This window comes from Porites lutea, chromosome 14 (assembly GCF_958299795.1).
Source record: "Porites lutea chromosome 14, jaPorLute2.1, whole genome shotgun sequence".
Classification (NCBI taxonomy): Eukaryota; Metazoa; Cnidaria; class Anthozoa; order Scleractinia; family Poritidae; genus Porites; species Porites lutea.
Genome location: NC_133214.1, coordinates 21,198,994 through 21,214,720, shown reverse-complemented (window position 1 = coordinate 21,214,720; position 15,727 = coordinate 21,198,994). Strand labels below are relative to the sequence as shown.

Below are 15,727 nucleotides of genomic sequence, written 5' to 3'. Positions count from 1 at the left end.
TGCTAATTCAGTTAAAACTCTACAAAATGTTTGTTTTTGTTTTTATTAAAATGGAAGATCTTATCTAATCATACATGTAATTATCTTTTGCTTTGTGCACTTGCTTTAGCCTCTAAACTAGAGACCCAAATGCTGAGGAAATGAGGAACACCTTTTCTCAACCACAAGACGCAACTCCTCTTTTACTTTTCTTTACAATGTGTCGGCTATAACAGGAAGCTCACAATCACACAAAACTTTATAAAGATCTGCTACAGTCAAATGACGCTGATTTGCCATATAACCAATTAGAGCATCAGCTGGGTTCAGGGTGCGGTTGTCAAGAAAACGAATTTTTTCTTGATCTAAACCCAGTCTCTCAGCAACCAGCTTCCACTCGTCTCCTCCTGCAACACAAAAAATATAAGGGCTCTGTCAAATTAGAAAAATCCGTCATATCAGGAGCCATAATCGGGATAGGAGACCCTAACTGGATACCTCTTCCATTAATGCAAAATGGGCTATTTTTAGCACAAATTACGCCGTCTCGGGTGACACGCGCGCGCATTTTTGCGAGGGCTATGTGCAAATGATACACAAACAAAATGGCGTCGGAAATTACCAACGTAAGAGATGAGTAAATTCCATTTCTGTCTGAGTTTGAGGCAAGACCTGAATATACGGACTGTGAATGCGATTTTGTTGATGTTAATCACCGTAGTGAGTGTTTTTGACAAAGACGGAAAGTGACAAAAAAAATGTGGGAGATGTCGTGCGATGAATATCCCGTTCGGACGAAACAAAAAAAAAATGCGGGGAAAAGGAGGGCAGAAAGTTAACAACAACAACAACAAAAATTATGGCTAATTTTCTTCAAATATATCTTTCAATTCACGATACAAGAATTTTCCCATTAACATTATCCTTGATAGCGTGGCGCAGTGGTCTAAGAGCCGAACGTGTAGATGGTCCAGGTACGATTCTCGACTAAGATCTTTTTTTCTTTGTTGATGATTTTTTTTTCGTTTTTGCTTTTATTTATTTATTTTTTTTGTTTTTAGGATACCACATTGTTCTCTTTTGGCTTGCTTACCTTTTTTCTTACTGCTGGCTAATTACATCTTCTCGAGGTTTTTGCGATAAACATTTTATATAACATTGGCTCATTCTTCCATTGTGAATGTATTGTATATCGAGATATGAAGCACTAAGAAGGTTCAGAGAGCCCTTAAAAAAGCTGCAAGATGATCGCCCCGCATCCCCTGAAATTCCACACGAGAGCCGCACAAATTTGCGAGTTCGCGCACGAGTTTGAGGCGTTGAGGGTGGCGCAGTTCGTTGTAAAAATAGCACAATAATATATCTATCTCGATGGAACCGCGAGGACCCCGCGCTTGCGGTTATACATGCGATTATGGCTCCTGATCATATGCATGCATGTATGTATACCAAACACTTTCACCGATGCCTTAAAAAAAACATAAACTCTTCATAGGCCATGAGAGAAAAATTAATCCGGAAATTGTATTCTGATCCCTTGGTTAATCGACCTAAAAGAAGGCCGCCCCAGTTCTCATTTGCTGGACCTTATATTGTCATATTTGAAATGAGGAGGCATATCAGTCCAACAGATATATATTAGGATATTTAAATTTCAATTCACACTGAGTGAGTAGGTGAATCAGTAAAAACATTGAATTTTGGTCATACCACACAAGGCGATGGTAAGCTTTCTTGCCACTGAATGAGGAATTTTTCGCACGTCAAGACTGTCTTTCATCAAAGGACCTAATGGCAAACAAGCACATTTAACATTACGACATATCCTGGTGCACTGGGGGTTAAGATAAATAAGAGATTTGAGGAAAGGTCAAACGACAAATAATTGGTAAAAGTATCTCGGTGGCCTATTACTCTACAAGCTTCCACAGAAGTAATTTAATTAATTGTTACTTCATACAGATCTTGACGCCAAAGTTCGAAAACATATTTGGTTACAGTGCCTTTTTCCTCAGTGATTTATAAACGAGGCAAACCCTAGACTCACCCGTTGTTCCTGCAGGTGTTATGTCTCTTAACTGCTTGATAACATCGGACCTGTCTGAGCATTTAGCCTGCCTAGCCAAACAACGAATCTTCCGTTTGGTCTGGATATCTGGCTTTTTCAGAGCGGACTCATCCAGCTGAAGGGCTTCTTTAAACTGGAAAACAACTTCCTTGGAATTACAAGATCTCGACATAAGTGACTTCAAAACATCCTCAGGAAGAGCCACCGATTTCTCTCCATTTCCTACGAAACGGAATGCGATTAAAGAAGGTTATATAGGTAGTGAGGTTTAAGTATCTATGATACTAAGATGCATGTATTTATCGGTGGATGCTTCAGCTCTTTGCTGAACAATATGAAGTAGGAAGGCCCATCGACGGTCTTATAAGGCTCTGTTCACACTAATGCATTTTCGTTTGAAAACGCATACATTTCGATGTGTTTAGGCCTTCCGTTCACACTAATACCCTGCACATGTGCGTTTTAGATAATATATATAAATTAAAAATATGTTGCCTTATACATAGAATGAGAAATGAAACTGATAGCATTCCAGATATTTTCCTTGATGTCCTAACTCCAGCATCGCGTATACACAATAATAATACAAGATTTGTCAGTAATCTGAATTATTTTAGGCCAAGAGTATCCACCAACTTAGGTAAGACAACCTTTAAATTCTCCGCTCCAAAAATCTAGGAGACTTTACCGCCTGGTCTCAAGTGTCTGCCATATCATAAGTTAAAGAAAGAATGGAAGTCCTATCTTCTAACCAACCAAATCTGACCTTGCTTATATGTTCTATCACTGGTATTATCTGAGATTTTATTTCCTCTCTTTACTGCTGCCGATTATCTGAACATGACGGTGTCCAACAAGAAAGCTCTTGCAACTTTGGACACTGTACACAAATGAACTTAATGTCTTTTAGTTGATTATTATTTATCAGCTACTTTATTTTCCCTACGTACGCTTGTGTAAATATCTTATGTAGTGTGAAAGAATTGAATTGAATTGAATTTTCATGGGAAACGAATCGATTTGAACACGCTCATGCAAGAAGCTTATGCTTTCGTTTTCATAACGTGTATTCAGACACGTGATTGCTAATCAACAATATATTGCGCTGGTTACCTATACCAAGAGGATTCCTACCGGAAATGTAAATTGTCATGCCGTTGTTTTACCATGAAAATGTCCTGTGATGGGAGCAGCATTTTGTAAAGCCTTTTGGTAATTTAATTCTTGAGAAAACAATATCTTTCTTTATTCTAGGTTTACTATTCTCAGACTCGAAAAAGGAATCTTTAACGTGAAATATCAAATTTCCAGTTGGAAGGGTAACTTGGACGAGGTCCTCTTCATTTTTTCCCTTTTGCATGCGGTTAAATTAGTAAGATTTCATTTTTTGGATTACTACCTTAAACTATCCTTTTATTAAAGCACAATTGTTGTTCGTATAGACCTACCTTCATCATTCCACACAAGCCTTTCATCAGGTCCGCAGTGTACCTGTTGGAGATTTATGAGAGAAATTCATTGCTTTCTGTGCTTCAAAACCATCAAAACGACACTTTTGCCCTCTTAAGTATAAAGTTGACGTCCCCGAATTCTACGTTGCCCAGTATGCTGGCAAAAATTAGTAGCCTGCTGAAACTGAACGTTGATGAGAAACAATTTTCTTGAATCATATATAATTATATATTTGCTGTTTATGTGGACTGTAATGCAATGTCAAGAAACGATAGCACATGAATTCGCACGACCACTTGATGGCAACGGTCACTCTGCGTTGTCAATTCTATCCTTAGCCGTGTTAAGGTTTCTCAAAACCTTCTCTACCAAGACAACAGTAGAATTACACTTTTACTGCCAAAGGAGGAGGACTACCGCCCTACAGACAGTTGTTTAAGCCGGCAAATAGGGACAACAGACACTTTTAACTTAAGTATGGGCACGAGCCATACTTGGTAAGGGCCACTTGGACAAACAGCAGTGAGAGGAAGCCGCGTCTTGGTGTAGCTCAACCTCAACAATGTTATGTGGCCCGAGTTAAACGCTTTTATAAAGAGTCAACCTCGCCGATCTGCGCACGTACTGCTTCGTTGCTATGTAACTCTATGCAATAGACTTAGTATCGATAAAACTTATACCGTATGTCTCTAATGGTCATTTGATGATTATGCGTAATAGGGTCACCCAGAAAATGAAGATAGGGTTCCCCTGTATCTTAAAGTTACTTACATACTGCTCTTCTGAGGGAAACCACGGAGCGAACTGCATCACCTGAATACTGGAATTATTGGCGAAGGCTGATCTGGAGCAAACCAGGTCTTTTTTGGAGCGGAACAACTCGGCAAGTGTCAGGAAGTGAAGGCACTGCTCTTCTTTGCAGTATTGTATGTTATGAGCCTGACAGTATTCAACAGCTCCTCGCTTGCAGCAGACTGTACAGGTGACAGTCATTTCATACTTCATACTTCTTAACCAGAAGAACTCATTGCGCATGCACTCAAGCATCAATCCCAACTGCTCACTCACAGCTCGACAACAGGTTAACCCAGCAGTGTCTTCAGGGTGCAAGTCTTCGGACTGTGATAGCTGCGACGACACACTCTCAGCCGATCCAAGGCTACAATTTCCTCCGTGAACTACAATTTCGACTGTTGAAGAGTGGCAAATCAAAATAACCGAGTAATCATCTCTAATGGTAAAAAACCTGGCAAAATTACGAAACAAATGAGGATTCCCTGGTTTCCACAGTTTTTCTTTGCCCCATTGGAAGAACTGAATTACCAGACGCGGGAAAAAACCTAGAGGGACTTGACCATTCTCGAATTTGATAAAAAGAGACGGAAACTTTGCGGAGGCAATCAACTGAGACATTTTCGCCGGTGGGGGCAACTTTAACATGGAAGGTACTAGGTAGCTCTTGCCGTTTAAAGGATCTGATGGCCAAGGGCATAGCAAGCAAAATTTATTCATTATTTCGATAAGACTGTCGCACGTTTCTTTTTTGTTAAACAAGCGACCCCATACATGTTCTAGAAGTTTCTCATCCAGAATTCCGTCCCGTTCCAGCTTACACCAAAGCTTCAAGTAGTTGTTTTCTCTAGCGTCATGAGGTTTGATAGTTATCACCTTTTTGAAAACGTCAATTAACCACCGCGGATTCAAGACTACCATTTTGTTCAATTCTTCAGTGTCTTTAAAATGAATTATGCTTCTCAAATCATGTAAATAGTCCATTAAAGTGTTAAACTGGCCGTCATCAACAATGTTACAAGCGTTTCGTCCAAGAACTCTAGCGGTCTCCAACGTGATGCATTTGTATCCCTTTTCCTTCGCTAGTTTAAGGACCTTCTCGAATTTCAGCCACTTGACTGGAATGACTTCGTCTATGTGAGGTAGAATTTTAGCGACAGCAAGCACCTCCTGCCGCAGACGTACAATTTCTGGGCATTCGGAGTTATTGACCTTCAGGCTTGTGTTGTCCACGACGAACACGTCATGCAGGTGGCCACCATATGGCTTGTTCTTCAGAAACCCAAAGATCTCGTGGGCTACTTTTTTTGGATTACGACCATCGTAAGGTGTGTCTGCATGAGTGCACACTAAGAAGACGGGTGGCAGCGTTTCTGGTAGATGGTCTGATTGAGGGCTAGCATCACTTTCACAGCTTGTGAGTGAGGCCACAGACATCATCCAGAAATCAAGATAATCCAAATTAGTTTTGAGACCGCAATTTTCTAGGACTTCTTTGTAAACACCTTGCTTTACAACAGGCTTGGCTATGCCTTCTGGATTTAAGCTGAGATCGTACACTAAGCAATAAATTGCTCTTCTGGTGAGGAAAAGTGGGTGGGTCACATAGTAAACGGATTGTCCAGCAAAATCCCAAAACGTTGAGTAGATGTCTTCTCTCCCATCATTCAGATCACCCCGCAGAAATGATTCAGCTACAGTTGCTACCTCTTCAGGAACAGCTGAGGATGGGAAGTTAAGGTCTTCATTTTTTTTTTCTGTTGGATGAGATACATGTGATATATTTTGCCTAGGGGTGGGTGCTGTATTTTCGGATGTTTGAATATGCTCAGAACTTGTTGGCTGCTCGGCATAATGGTGTTCTCGTGGTACGTCATTTGTTTCTATATCAATGCTATCCTGACTTTCCTCTGCATTCGTCGCAATCTCTGTGTTTTTTCCTGTCTCCTTTAAACTAGCCACAATTTGTTCCGTCATAGTCAAAGCCATGTGGTAGTCAAAGGAAATCATTGTGTCCAAATCCTCGTCCTGAGTTTTCTCTCCTGTCTTCCATGTCTCAGTGGATACACTGAAATACGAAGGATCGACCTCTATTCCAACAGTGCTGTCTTCATTTGGGTCGAAACAAATCCCTTTCAACGACTTCTTTAAGCTTGTTTTTCCTGCCCGATCTTGTCCAATAAGCATTATTGGAACCCTCTTAACTGAAGTCTTCCCACCTTCAAGGGCTTTTTTATAGGCTTCCAAAGCAGATGGACCCCTTGCAAGAATCTCCGGTGGAGCTAAGGGACAGAAAAAATATTTCACTGAATTTACCAGATTATTTATACGTTTAAAAGACAAAAACACGAATTCCTCATCGTATATTACAACTCCAACAAGGCCAAGGCTAACTTGCACATTCACTAGCTTAGTATCACGATAAATACTCGAGGTATATAGTAGGTAATCTGTTCCCAAGGCCTTATTATTCCGCGGGGCCAAAGCGTTTCGGGTCACGTGGTCTATGCGAAAATGTAAGGCCGTTTGCCGCCCGTTCGCCTCGCATATGTCACCGAAGTGAATTGACCGATAGCGACTGGTAAAACGCCGAACAGGGACTAGGTAAGTTAATCTGTTAGATACTAGTGGTGATTTGTTAAGGTCTCTTTACCAGACACAAATACTCTCGTCTTGTGGTCAATTAGATGGTGATAAGGAAGAGGCGGAAAAGACGATGTTGTTTGAACTTGAACTCAACATTCAATTTGTCACTAGCCTGCAAGCAAGCTCTCCTATTTGGGTAAGCGAAGTGAGCCTCGCGAGAACGCGCGAGCGAGGGGGCCGAGGAAAGGAGAGCTTGCAACCATCTCTCATAAATTTTCATTTCCACCCCGGAAACCCCGGGACTCCACAAAGCGTGAAAACTGTCACCGCAAACGTGCCGCAGATTAGAAAAGTGACAACCGACAGGCGAGGACGCGTAGAATTATTTATTTATTTATAAATCGCTTTCGCAACAGCATCAAAGCAATGTTTTTATATGTCTTCTTTCCACGGGGACATCGAACTTCAACGTGTCCGCTCGGATAAGAACTCACTAATTTGATTCTCGTTTCGTTTACTTTTGAAAAGTCATTCCTACTGCAGTGTAGAAGACTACTCCCCATCGCAATCACCAACAAAAACATCATATATTTGTCCGTCTGGAACTGGAGAATAGCGTTTTCCTGCACTTGGTTCTCTTAAGCTTTACTCCAGTTGCTTCCAACTCTTTCTCTTTTCCTTCTTTACGGTCACGCTACACAGTTACACTGTCAAGTACATGTGTCTGAATTTTTCTACCCAGTAGAATTCAACCGGGCGAAGAAACCGATGTTGGAAAACAGCGCTTGAATCACTCTTCACTTTCACTCTCCCGGTTTTCAGAACTAAACAAGGTGCTTGACACAAACGAATACAACTCAGTGATGAAGGGTTTTCATTTTCCTTCCACAAGAACTACAAACTCGATCCGACTTATCCTCGGCTCGCAATATTCTCTTTACGAGAATTACATCAAACGAGCCCGTCTGCTTTGAGGGCTGAAACAAGTTCTCGGTACCAATCTGATCCCCCGAGAACCAAATTTGACACACAGACGAAGCGGGTGCCAGCTTAGCCTGTTATCAATCAACTTTGATTTCCGGAACGTCATTTTTCAGCCAATGGTATTTCCCTTCGTCTGGGCGAAGTACAAATGAAAATTTGTAAGGGATGGTTGCAAGCTCTCCTTTCGCCGGCCCCTCGCGGCTTCGCCGCTCGCTCGCGCGTTCTCGCGAGACTCGCTTCACTCGCCCAAATAGGAGAGCTTGCTCGCAGGCTAATTTGTCACTTGTTAATGTACTAAGTTTTGACTAATGTGTTTGATAGAGTTAACGTACTTGTTTTTCTCAGTTCAACCATGTTCATTTCATAGAAGACATGCCCTTGCACTTCCATAACGAACTCTAGAAACTCAGGTAGCTTCCTTACTATGGCCTCTGGTTCCCACGGCACTCCTCTACTTAGTGCCAAATCCCACTCCTCGCAGTGTAGATGTACATCAGTCTACAAAAAAAACACAATTTTGTTCTTTCACCACACAACTTCATTCTTTCAATACATAGTAAGACATGGACATCATCGCTGATCCTAGCAGTATGCAGGACGCATGTTAAATATGAACCTAGTATATGGCTTCGCTCTCCATGAGTTCTCCGTAGCTCGAGTGGATAGAGCGCCCGCCAGGTGTTTGGGAGGTCATAGGTTCGAATCCTGTCAGGGACTTAGGTTTTTTCTTTGTCCCACGCTCGTGACATGCTGCCGATCATTTCATTTTCACACGGTTTCATTTGTTCAGCCTGATTCACATATGCCACCGCCTACTTTCAGTTTCCGGTTGTTTATGTTCCGCGATGTCCGAGCAGTATCTCAGATAGTACCAGCGTTTATTACGCCGCAGTTACTGGATTTTATGGGGCGGTTGTGCATGAGTTAACCAGTCTTTATTAGTATTTGGGATGATCTAAAAAGGGTCCTTCAGTGGCCTCTACTATGCCGCTATAATTGCGTCTAGATTTTCAATGCCTTTTGTCCTTCACTGGGTTCTCCCACTACTGGCATGTGTAATCTAACTGTTTTAAGAACGTAAAGTTGATTCAGGTTTTCTATTTTGAACTTAGCACAAAGAGAGACATCTGTATTTACTGGTCACAAAGAATCAAAATTAGGATCAAATGCCTTTGAAATAGGCAAACTTTCGCGTTGGTAGAAGTCCGTTGAAGTTCCATCAATCAAAGGATTTAAATCGCGAGAGTGGTAGGATGGGCAATTTATATTTCCCTCTCCAGTTGACTATAATTATCCGATATTAACTTAAAATACCGATTCTCTGGTGTCTCCTCCCAAATTCCAGGTTAGTTCCTTGGAGAGGATGATTAGGAATCCTTGATCCGAGGTGTACTCGGTTCTGCGTGACCACCGCCTGTGTATAACACTAAAACCTTCTGGTAGCTCTTTCGCTGGAAGACACATTCCAAAAGCATCGTCTTGGCTCAAAGTCAGTCCAGACAGATATTGTAAAAGAACCTTTCGAACTTCCTCTTCTGGTGCAGGGTCTGTGGTCAGGGCGTTATCTGTGGAAAGATAAATATAAGCGACTTACATTTCTAAAAGGGCATAAGTAAATGGATAGATGAAAACTGGCCCTAACCTTTTCTTGAGGATAAATAAGAATCAAGGGTGTTTTTATTGCGGCTAATGACGAAGACTTAATCAGAACGGGCCAATCCTAATGGACCTTTTTAGCTAGTATGTTTCCATGTGATTTTCTCAAGGGAGTTTTGGGTTTTGTCTTTTCATAAATTATGCATACATATGCATATACATACATATGTATAGCACATTTGAAAGGAACAGCTCTCTGGGATACCATCATGTGGTCTGAAATGGGAAAACAAAATGTACAAGCAAAAACGTTGGTCCCAACTGTTTGAAAAACGGATGGTTATATAAAAAAAAAATCTCTCAGCGGATTATGCAAAGGGTCTTTCTCAAACGTAACCGTTGGACAACGGTTCTTCATTCTGTGGATAGCGTTATACAACTATTAACAACGGAACCAAAGTATTTTTGCTGTCGTAAGTAGTCATGAAATTACTACTCTTAACCAACATTTATAGAGACTATAGCGGTAATTTGTCTGATCGTCGGTAATTTGCAGATATACATGTACAACGATTGTGTAGTGTTTGCGATTTAACTGCTACTTAGGAACTACGTGAAAGTGGGCGATGCCAGTAGTGGCCTTGATACCATCATGATAAACTAATTTTTTCCATTATATGCGTTTAACGATTTCGTCGAAAAGGATAACCTTTCAAGGTAAATTCATTACTTCGTCCTCTGTACATTTGGCTCACTCCTTAAGCATACCCCAAGGTGCCCTTTATGTTCCTATTACGGTTCTTACGTGTTTCCCCTTAAGATTATGTTAGAAATAATTGAGCGTTCCCTCTCACCTGTTCGAGCGCGAATGGTGAATCTACAGTCAAATTCACAACCAGGGAACATAATGTCTGCCTGTAAATGCTTTACGGATTTTAGAACCAACCATCCTTTGCACCGTAAACGTGTTGCTTCATCTTCAAAATAAATCTCCTCCAGACGGTTTTTAAGGTCACTAGGAACGCTTTCCAACCCACTCTTGACTTTATAGTTCGAAACCCATACCTGCATGATAGACAAATGTGTTAAAAACTACATCAGATTCTTTAGGAGACCGTTGTTTTCAAGCTTGTAATGAAATAACTTGTTTATCTGCAAGGTAGAGGGTTATATTTGAAACCAAACAGGTATATAAGCGGCAGTCACGTTATATTTTGGTCTCTATCTACTATTATTATTATTATTATTATTATTATTATTATTATTATTATTATTATTATTATTATTATTATTATCTCTTTTATCACAGTCTTTGCTGGTGTTCTTTTTGTGCATCTGCCGGGCGCAAACCATGCACCTAGAGCGTCAGTCACTCAAGTCAATCATTCTGTTCATACACTGAGCACCTTTCTGACGATTCGCGCAGATCCCAGCATGCAGATCTTTTGAATCTCTGTCATAGTAGCTCTCTCTGATACTTTCTTGATGTTTTAATTATGATTATGATTATGATTATTACTATTATTATTATTATTATTATTATTATTATTATTAATGGGAAAGGAGTGCTTGATGCATCATAGCCGTTTAGCACAGCTAATTTCCATCAAAAAAGGGGAGCAGTATGCCAAAACCAATCTCACGGATCAGAACCAGAAACTCATTCGCACTCTTGGGTTCTGCGTTAGTTTGTCTTAGAGGCTCTAGGACAGGAAGAGTGCCATGTGACATTAAGATAAAATGTTGATATTGACGTCGAAGTCATTGGAGGAGCCATCCAATAGGACTATTGATGTGTTTCCTTACTTTTAAATGTTTTTTTTTATTGATCTCTTAATCTTAAGTTACGTCTTTTTATCGGGAAATTGTTACAGAAAATAAACAGCAATAGATTCATATCTCGCCTCATGGATCAGAAACTTATCCGTATTATTGATGTTTATGTCATCCACTGGGACTTTTGACTTGTGATTTCTTGAAATTTTAATTGCAAAGGGGTTTTGCCGGAATTTTGTATCGATATTGAAGTTTTCTTTTTAAGAATATTTTACAGAAGTTTTGTGTGCAGCTTTTTATAAGTACAGTGAAATAAACTATTATTAGAGCATATTATTATTATTATTATTATTATTACTATCATTTAATTTCAGTGTTTGTCTGTAGAAAAAACAGATATAACTGTAAAGAAATTTTCTTTCACGACGTTTTTTACTCAGTCCATAAGCTTGTTAAACCGACAATATACAATCGCTCCTTTTTATTAGTACACGAACGGTTTATAGAGAAGATAAGTAGTGAAATTGGCTACGTGATTTTTGTGGTACACAACGTCCTGGAGTAACAGAGAGCAATTCTAAGGCCAGGAAGACAAAGGAAAGAGAAAGCTTTATAGAAGACATTTTCTGGGAAGAATGGCACTTTCAGTTTGAAAACAAATATTAATTAACTGTTTACAGATTAGAATACTCCCCATTAGGGACGGAGCATTAGAAAAGTGATGGGGGGGGGGTGGGGAAAAAAACAAAAAAAAATTCATGCAAGGGAAAATTCCAAGAAAAAAAATTCATTCAAAGAAGAAGGTAAAGAAAAAAAATTCATGCAGAAGGAAGGTCAATTGTGACTTTTTCAAAAGGTCTGAGTTTCTTTCAGAAAGTCTGATTTTCAGAAATCAACAATATTACCAAGGACAATATGAATAAAGAAAAATCACTTTCTTCTTATTGAAAGGAGACAATTAGAACTTTGTTTTTGTTTTAAATTGCAGCTAATGTACCTACAACACACACTGTATACTGTATTATAATAAAATTAATAAAATAAAATTTGTAATAAATAAATATTATGGTAGCTTTGTAAATAATCTATAAAAATTAATTATTTGTGCCCACAATAAAAATTAGAGGATGGGTCTTGCCGCCTTGAATAAGAATTCTATAATACAATGAAAAAAAGTATTCACACGTAGTAGTAAGTGTTAAAACTTTAACTGTCAACGACATAAACAGCAACACTGCCACCGGTACTTTTAACAAAAATTAAGAACCACAAAGTATGGTTTTCATTGGTGAATGGAGTATGGCATCATTATGATGGGCTGTGGGAGAGGAATTCCGGAGGGCAGGGACTGAAAAAATGCACAGGGAAGCCGTCCACTCCAAGTTGCTTCCCCCTCTCTCACTGAGTGTACATTTTCGAAAAGATTTTGCATTAAAGTGGCCTGTATCCTTTGATCTGTTGTGAGTGTAGAATAATTTATAAAGCCGAAAACATAGATAATGAATTTCACTGTTCAAAAAAAGCAATATTTGTCTGAAAAAAAAGTCGTGCAGAGGAGTTCACCTGAAAAAAAAATTCCTCCACAAGCAGTGAGCGAAAAAAAAAATTCGTGCAACCCCCCCCCCCCATCACTTTTCTAATGGTCCGTCCCTTAAAAGTCTTGTAACAACTTGAGTTAATGTTTTACCCTCTTAGTATTACCTTACATCGGACTTGATGAAAACATGGTGTTATGATTGTCATATCGTATCTTGCAAAATATGGAACATCCTCGACAGATCTTTCCTTATATTTTCCTTTAAAGATTCTTTCGGTAAGTTCCACTCCTTCTATAAACGCCAGTTTCCAAAACTGTCCCACAGATGTTGACTGAAACTTTCCAATCACCTCGTCAATGGTCCATTCTCTTCCTTCAACTTTCTCTAAGAATATTAGCATTTTTGTTAACAAGGAAAAAAATTTTGTTCGTTTGTTTACAAATTTATTATAAGATCTATCAAGAGCAGTATTAAACACAAGACAGAAAATTAAGCAAACAAGGGAACAAAATACAATTTAAGAAAACAAATTAAATCCGGTTTCAGCAAGGAAAATTTCTAATAATGACAGCAAAAGCGCGCGAGATATGTTTGGGATAAGATATCACCGCAGTCTTCTCTATATTTGATAACCAGCTCCTCAAGGACTAGGACTTTTAAGTTTTGTGTCGCGTCCGGAATTAAATGGAAACCCTGTTTACGCACATACCGGTTTTTCACAAAAATGCAGTCAGTACTGACTCTTCGCTAGTCTTCTCTTATCATTTGTAAGCGGTCACGGGGCGGTCGCGGACTATTACAGCGTCTCCGCGAAGGGGACAAGAAGGAGAGAGGGAAAAGGATCCATCTTCCTCTCGCGCATATTCCACCCGCTTCCCTTGTTAACATTTAATAAAGAAACAAAAGAGTTGACTGGGGACGAGTCAAACTGACTATATACCTTCACGATGGACACGGATATTGAACCTTCCAAAGTGGCACCACATATCGGCCTTTGGTTTCTCGGCTCCTAATGAGTGATTGATCTTCTTCAAAGTCATCAAGACATCTTTCATGAGTAGTCGCTTGTAGTCTAAGTAGCTATAGCTCTGAGAGTTGGACGATTCCTGATAAAAATAATATTAAGATTCGAAATCGCTAAACTCATCACATGAAACAACCGTGAGCACTGTCTAGTAAACTTCCTTCAGTGCGCCTTAAAGAACACGATACTCGTCTAGGATTAGTAGTGATGAGGCCACCATAACCATCAAATATATCTTTCAAAGCAGATTACAATTGCAGATAATTCAACAACTAGCCACTCCTGGACTTAACATGACTTTTCCGATGAAATTCTTGAGTTTATTTGAATTTCGTATCTACTGTGATATGTACCTGCGCATAAGTTGTTAATGCTAATTATGCCTTTTGTAATTAATCAATCAATCAATCAATCATTTATTTTAACACGTTTCGTCAAAGAGCTAAAAAACTCGTTCAAAATACGAACGTGTATAAATAAAATCTATAATAACTACAGCTATATAATATTATTCAATTTTAAAAACAACTCAATAAATATATACATATAAAAAACTTGGTAATAAAAACATAAAATATAAAAAGCTAAAACCGACTAAAAAGTCACATACTAAAAACTATAATTCTCGTTCTAAGACAGTTAAAGGCTACAATCGTGCACTATAAGACGCGCTCTAAAAAGCTACAGTCGTGCAATTTACTTCTGAAGTCATTAGCATCTCTTGAAAGACGCACTTGAGAAGGCAAACTGTTCCATAACTTAGCTAATGAATAAGTGAAAGAGTTCTTCTTAAATTTAAGATTAAAGTTAGGTAACTCCAAATTCAAGCCCTCGCCTCTTAGCCTATACGGTGTATGCCTGTATTTAAAAAGGCTTCCAATATAATTAATTGGTTGGACCTACATGTTTCCATTATATTCTACGAGAGTTGGTGGCAGGTATGCAACCTAACCCTAACCCTAATGGTCATAGCATGTTAATGACCTAACTTCTCCATTATTGGGTTCATAGTTAAAAAAAATATCAATGGTTCTCTATTCTTCCCTACAGTTGCACGAGTCGATACACTCAAATATCGTGAAACAAAGTTAGTAAGAGAAGCCGAGAGCACAGGCAAAGGCACTGATGACGATATCTCAGGTGCAAAGATCTCACAACGAATTAGAATCCCCCCCCCCCGCCTTCACCTCACTTAGTCAAATATACTGGCCTTACCTGTGTTTCATAAACTTGGGCTGGTTTAAGTCGGAATTGTGAATGCGATATCACGGTGGTACCCTCTTCTTTATTTTGCACTTGTTTCAGCTTCACTTTGTTGCCGGGAAGATTGAAGCCATCGATGTAACGGCTGACTTTGTTAGAATCACGTTCAATGCCCCTCATTTTGCCAGCAGACTAAAACAATATACACATTTGGGAGTCAAAGAAGGAGCTACTTCTACTAAAATAGTTCTATTATCTTCTGTAAAAGGAGATATTGAAACCCGATGAGATTAAATCACTTCACTTTAGTTTCCTGGGATAGTATTCTTGATCACTGGGTTCAGTAGACATGAATTATCTGAAAATGTGCCGTGAAACTGGGTTTAATGTACATGCTTAATTCCTGCAACTTAACTTTACATGTAACTCATTCTAGTGTACTAGAAGGCAAACCATTGAAAGTGTTCCTACCACTGCGTTGCCAATTAGTGCTCTTGCGTTCTTCCTTTGATCGTGATTTCCTAACTTTATGTAAACTTCCCCATCCTTGTAGCTGTGAATGACTTTTGCTCCTGTCTGGGCGCTTATTTCTCGAAGTTTAGCACCATCTGTCCCCATCACCAATCCTTTGTACTCGCCAGGAATTTTCACTAGCTCCCACAGTGTGAACTGAACACCCTCCTGATAATTAAAAACAAAAACCGCAGATTCTGAATTAAACAACACAAA

General features: G+C 39.3%; 2 protein-coding genes across 2 annotated transcripts in view; both read right to left on the bottom strand.

The window, feature by feature from the left end:
* Window positions 1-86: 86 nt before the first annotated feature.
* Window positions 87-13,308, bottom strand: LOC140925210 (uncharacterized). Its single transcript, XM_073375192.1, has 9 exons — window positions 12,935-13,308; window positions 10,312-10,522; window positions 9,176-9,426; window positions 8,194-8,359; window positions 4,271-6,573; window positions 3,496-3,538; window positions 2,027-2,269; window positions 1,690-1,767; window positions 87-386 (listed from the first exon to the last, which is right to left on the bottom strand). The coding sequence occupies exons 1-9, from the start codon at window positions 13,169-13,171 to the stop codon at window positions 193-195; spliced, it is 3,726 nt and encodes a 1,241-aa protein (XP_073231293.1). The 5' UTR covers window positions 13,172-13,308; the 3' UTR covers window positions 87-192.
* Window positions 13,309-13,318: 10 nt separating this feature from the next.
* Window positions 13,319-15,727, bottom strand: part of LOC140925217 (uncharacterized) — a 7,180-nt gene continuing 4,771 nt past the window's right edge. The window contains exons 3-5 of the mRNA XM_073375202.1: window positions 15,470-15,679; window positions 15,011-15,190; window positions 13,319-13,877 (exon numbers count right to left, since the gene is read on the bottom strand). Of these exons, the coding sequence (XP_073231303.1) occupies window positions 13,704-13,877; window positions 15,011-15,190; window positions 15,470-15,679 (564 nt within the window). The 3' untranslated portion in view covers window positions 13,319-13,703. The remainder of the gene's footprint in view (window positions 13,878-15,010; window positions 15,191-15,469; window positions 15,680-15,727) is intronic.